This window comes from Notolabrus celidotus, unplaced genomic scaffold, assembly GCF_009762535.1.
Source record: "Notolabrus celidotus isolate fNotCel1 unplaced genomic scaffold, fNotCel1.pri scaffold_162_arrow_ctg1, whole genome shotgun sequence".
Lineage (NCBI taxonomy): Eukaryota > Metazoa > Chordata > Actinopteri > Labriformes > Labridae > Notolabrus > Notolabrus celidotus.
In genome coordinates, this window is record NW_023260031.1 from 91,006 (window position 1) to 96,749 (window position 5,744).

Below are 5,744 nucleotides of genomic sequence, written 5' to 3' on the forward strand. Positions count from 1 at the left end.
CTCTTAAATACGTTCCCTTGTGAATTCGGGTGTCAGAGTTTCAAAAATGTATGGCCGACTTCCTGTTGAAATTAGGAATCTTTTTTGTAGGTCTTGGCCTGATAGATACAGGAAAAAAATGTCATACATGTAGGTTGAACCGTGTTAAGGAGGTGTGGTGCAGGAAGGAAGGGGGCGCTATTGAGCCATTTTGGGGACTTTTTGCACGGGTCCACTAAAATATCAACATTTTCGCCATTCCTGAGGCATGTGCAACTTTTGGTGAGTTTTGGGGGCGTGTTGAAGACTCCAAAAAGGCAATTTACTTGGGTAGGTAGGAAGAAAGAAAGAAAGAAAGAAAGAAAGAAAGAAAGAAAGAAAGAAAGAAAGATCTTTCGGGTTCCAATAAGGCCTTTGCCGACCTTGTCGGTGCTCGGCCCTAATTAAGTATTAAGACAGGCACACAACAACATGTTAATCATCAAAATGTACTTTTTATCGTTAAAAGTTGTCTTACCTCAGAATCAGACCCAGCGGTGTTCATCAGGTGGACAGCTTTCACAACGTAAAACTAAACACATGAACGCACAAGACGATCTTTAGTGGGCGGGGCTTACGGGAGCAGAGAGGGGAGGGGGAGGTGAGTGACAGGAGATCTGGTGGGGACGGGTTGTGTTGACATTTGAAATCTCTCTCTGAACTGATGTTTATACCACGACTACCAACAGCAGCTTTAAGAGGTCGAAATATGAGCGGTGAGGGGAATTTGTCAGCAGTTCTTTAAGGGTTAAAAAGGTGAACTTCAGGTGGCCGTGCTGGTCTTTAGGACGCTCCATCATCAGGTGCTTTAAGTTTTAATAGAATCCAGAGCAGTGTAAAAGAAGCTGAACGCACATGAAGGAACGTCCTGCAGTCTGTGTTTATTCTGTGTCCTTCATGAGATAAGAAGGTGTCTCTTTAACTCTCTGTCTGAGTTTAGTCTGTAACAGAAAACTTTCAGTCAGGTGTCATTCAGCTCAGAGCACACACACCTTCAGATTATATTTAAAAACATCATCCGGAGACCGACATCTGAACCAAACTAATTCAACCTGCTCATCTTCTCTGAGACACCTCTGTCTGTTCCCTCTCTCTCATATGAAGACAGAGCTGCTGATTTCATGTACATGAAGGAAGGAGGAGCAACATGACCACATGATCCAGCTTGATGAGGACAGGAAGTAACCTGTGGGTTCAGTCTGTCTCTTCTTCCAGCTAACAGAGGAGGGAACTGAAGGCTGAAGTGGGGTGAGTGTTTATCTGACATATTTAAGTATCACTTCTGAAGTCTTTGTTTTCTCTCACGCCACAGAGAGAGATCACAGCAAACCCAACAGCTGAATTCAAAGGAGCGTACGGGTGTCGGCTGCTTTCATATTACAGTGTGTGTGTGTGTGTGTGTGTGTGTGTGTGTGTGTGTGTGTGTGTGTGTGTGTGTGTGTGTGTGTGTGTGTGTGTGTGTGTGTGTGTGTGTGTGTGTGTGTTGTACTCTCTTGGGCGTGGTGTAACAACAAAGTGGTTTGTCCTGTACTCACTGAGTGTGCATGTTTAGTCAAGCAGACAGATGTCAGACCAGGAGATGAGTGATTGTTCAAAAGAAGAGGAGGGCAGAGCAGAGCCTCCTGGATCCAGATGGAAGTTCTTGAAGTTCTGGAAGTCTTGGAAGTTCCGTAAGAGCGATCGGTCCAAAGATCTTCCTCCTGACTTTGGAACTGAACCTGGACCCTCAGACTTAAAGTAAGAGAACTGACTAAAGAAACCGACTGATGATTGAAAAGTGTTGCTGAGACTAAGTGGGCTTAGTCTTAATCCAAGTTTCAAAGTCAGTGAAAGTTTTTCTGTTCATTAACAAACCCTCTGACCCTCTTTGTCTGCCTCCCACCACACAACTGAACAGGTAGGTAAAAGGTAAACCACGACCACGAGCCAATTACTGGGAATGAAGTCATAACCATGAAAGGAAAGAATCGTCATGAATAATCAAGACAAGAAAAACCCACATTATGGCTCCCACACAGACTTTAAAGTCTTCTTCCTGCAGACAGCTGAGGCTGTAGCTTTGTGTTTTTAGAGCTTCTTGTTCTTTCAAAAGAGAATTCATCAGATTCATGTGAAATGATTTAGAACATCTTGATGTTTTCAGACTTCAGGTCAGCAGTGGGATACCAGATGCTCTTGGTACCAGCTCTGTGTCTATGGAGAGTGACTGGTCTGAAGATCCTCCTCTAAACATCGGATATAAACCTGGACCCTCAGACTCAAAGTAAGAGAACAAGCAAGTTGTTTCAGTTAACTCTGACAATGCACATTTTGTAAACATGGTGTTATATTGAATATTTCTGCTTAAATCTTCTTGCCAGCTAAACTTTTGTAAAGAAAAAAGAAAAATCTTTCCTATCCTCTTCCTTTTATTTGATACTGGAATTTAAAATGTTGATTTTTACAGATTTCAGTGTCTCAGATAAAGAGCTCATCTGTCTGTCTATGAAGAGTGACCGGGTCCTGAGAGTCCAGAATAAATGTACAGCATGCATTCTTTTTTAGAGCGACTGGTGGCAGTTTATCAGAGATCAGCTGTGCTTCTGTGGCCTCAGCTCTGAAGTCCAACCCCTCCTATTTGGACCTGAAGTCCAGAAGGCTGAAGGATTCAGAAGTGAAGCTGTTGTGTGATTTCCTGGAGAGTCCAAACTGCAGACTGGGGACTCTGAGGTCAGGTGTCCATTCACTTCAAGGCTACATCAGTTTTCTCTTTTTGTGCCATTTCTCATCAGAGGATTTATTTTTAATTAGATTGACGTGATTTACTCCTTTAGTATTTGGATTGTTTAAGATAAAGGGTCTGGGTCTCTATATGATAGTGGGACTTCAGCTCTGAAGTGCAAAGGAGGATGTAGGACCGGAGCTCTGCTTCCTGGTCTCCACTCTGGATCAGTTTTTAGGACTAAAAGAGTCATCCAGATCTGTTTTAACAAGCTGCACCATCAGAAGTAAGATGTATGATGTCTCTGCTAGTCAGACCCTGATTGCCCAAAATAACTTCCAGTTATCCGTGAAGCTCACACCGTTTCGTGGACACCAACTTGACAGCCAGAGTTTGAATGATGAGATGCTGCTTTACATCTCATCGTCTGTCCGACAAGGCAGGGTCCAGAGAAAATGATGGTGTACACATTCATTCCAGAGGAATTTTACTGACTTCTGACAAGAATACATTTGACTTTGGTCTCTGAAGTTGTAGATGATCAATATAATAACAAGTCTTGTGTCCTTTTCAAGTCAAACCTTGAATATTTAATCTTATTTTCAGATTGAGATGGTGCAGTTTGTCAGAGATCAGCTATGCTTCTCTGGCCTCAGCTCTGAAGTCCAACCCCTCCCATCTGAGAGAGCTAGAGCTGAGTGACAACAAGCTGCAGGATTCAGGAGTGAAGCAGCTGTGTGGTTTTCTGGAGAGTCCAAACTGCAGACTGGAGACTCTGAGGTCGGACTCCCATTTACTTAAATGCTTCATCAATTTTCTCTTCCTGTGCCATTTCTCATGGCAGAGAATTGTTGATCTTTATGATAAAACTCCTCTGTGGACTTAGTGTAACAGCATGTTGAAATATTAATTTATGTAAGTTTGTGTCTGATTTAAATCATTTTCCACCTGTGTGGGGTGTTTGAAAATTTTATTTATCAGGTTTTACATTTTCACACTACTTCTCTCTTAAAAGACATTTTAACACTGGATTGTTTTGAGTAAAACTCCTAGAAAGAAGATATTTAATCTTATTTTCAGATTGACATTCTGCAGTTTGTCAGAGATCAGCTGTTCTTCTCTGGCCTCAGCTCTGAAGTCCAACCCCTCCCATCTGAGAGAGCTGGAGCTGAGAGGAAATGACCTGCAGGATTCAGGAGTGAAGCAGCTGTGTGATCTTGTGGACAGTCCAATCTACAGACTGGAGACTCTGGGGTCAGTGTACGATATCAGAAACTTGATTCTGTTCAGGAAGAGTTAAACAAAGTACTTGGATATTACTTCATCTGGTTCCCTGTTGGTACCGCCTTAACTGACCAGCTAGAGTCACTGGTGTAGATGTAAAGCATGAGAGTCAATGTTTTCATTTTTTCTACTCAATGATAAAATGTGAGCTGCTTATTTAAAAATGTCAGGGAAATAAAACATTTTTTATATAAAAAAAAAAACAAAATCTGTCAACATGAGATTTAAAACGGCTCTCTGGTTTGACTGGTTAACTCCTTTGACTCTGGCACAGAATATATGAGTCAAAAGTTGGTTATAGTCTTTGTAGTGAAGAAGTTATCTGTTTGAAATCATCTGTATTATGTAAAAGTCTGCTAACTTAAAGAACATGGATCCATAACTTGTCTTTGATCATTCCTACAGGATTACAGGAAAAGCGGTGGAAGCTGACGAACACATGAAATGTGAGTTTTGAAGCGATATCAACCCTGATTGTTTAACGAGCAGGTGATCCTCATTCAACTCTTTCTTTTCTTTTACAGGTCTGAAGTCCCAACACTTCCTCTCTCTATCAGGGGACAACAGGGTCCAACAGGATGTGAAGGAAGAGCTTCACCTGCAGGATGATGACAGAGAGGTGAGAGAAAGACAGAGTTAAGTATGAAACAAACATGACCTGACACTTAAAGGGTTTCAATTCTCTAAAGAGAAATCACTCAATGAAATAAAACAAACACACTGTCTCTCTACCATCCCCTCAAATATCAAAGTAAACACAGGCTGGTCTCAGTGAATCACTGCAGATGAGGCTGATTGTGACGAGTCAGGGTTGCTATCATTATTTTATAATCCTGGAGATGAAGTGCATCTTTGAGCTCTCATCACTGGCAGTATCAGGATCAGTGAAGGAGCTGTCTGTGTGACACGCTGCTGCCTTCAATCAGGACTTTAAGACATGCAGATATGTGTCTGCACAGTGATTAAACCCATTCTTACTGAGTCTGTCCCTCTGCAGACTTACAGTGTCACTCCAGTGAAGCCTGTCCTCTTAAAATGAGCTTGATTTGAATCAACAGTGTGAATAAAGTGATTCATCACAAAGTGAAACTGTGAGATAAGTTACTGTTTGTATTAAACTCTGCCTTTCTTATTTCTAGGCTCCATCATCCTTCTCTCCTGAACAGACGGAGTCTGGATACAGGTAATCTTATGAAAGGAAAAAAACACTTATACAATCTTTATCCACTTTCTGAACGCACTGAGCTTCCCCTGAGGATGATGATGATGATGATGATGATGATGATGATGATGATACAGCTTTAGATCTACTATTTACCCTTCACCAGGCATTCACCTGTCACAGGAATGCATCGCTTTAATTTCTTAAGATTAGACGCACAGCGGGGGAAAATATGAATTCTTAATGTCTGACGGTCCACCACTTTTTTATTATCAGTGATGCACTTTAGCTCGTCATAGTCTCGTTTTCGTCTTGAAAAAAACGAGTTGTTGATGAACATTTGTCGTATCATTGTTCTGTGATGTGTGTATGTGAGCGCACGTGTTTGTGTGTCTGTGTGTGCATCGGGGCAGAACTCTGCCATGCGATACAGAGAGCAGAGGAGCAGAATGACATCCTGTCATGTAAATAAGATCAATAACATAAAGATATTTAGTCTGTTTAATAAAAGAACAAGTCTAAGACCTGATCTATCAGAGAGGTAATCCTGAATTACTTCTGCTGTGATCTGGCGCCCCG

General features: G+C 41.7%; 1 protein-coding gene across 1 annotated transcript in view; it reads left to right on the plus strand.

Moving 5' to 3' along the window:
* Positions 1-797: 797 nt before the first annotated feature.
* LOC117808849 (NACHT, LRR and PYD domains-containing protein 1-like) overlaps positions 798-5,744 on the plus strand; it is a 16,969-nt gene continuing 12,022 nt past the window's right edge. The window contains exons 1-6 of the mRNA XM_034678518.1: positions 798-1,266; positions 1,571-1,755; positions 2,162-2,281; positions 2,563-2,727; positions 3,326-3,499; positions 3,800-3,973. Coding sequence (XP_034534409.1) covers positions 1,583-1,755; positions 2,162-2,281; positions 2,563-2,727; positions 3,326-3,499; positions 3,800-3,973 — 806 coding nt within the window. The 5' untranslated portion in view covers positions 798-1,266; positions 1,571-1,582. The remainder of the gene's footprint in view (positions 1,267-1,570; positions 1,756-2,161; positions 2,282-2,562; positions 2,728-3,325; positions 3,500-3,799; positions 3,974-5,744) is intronic.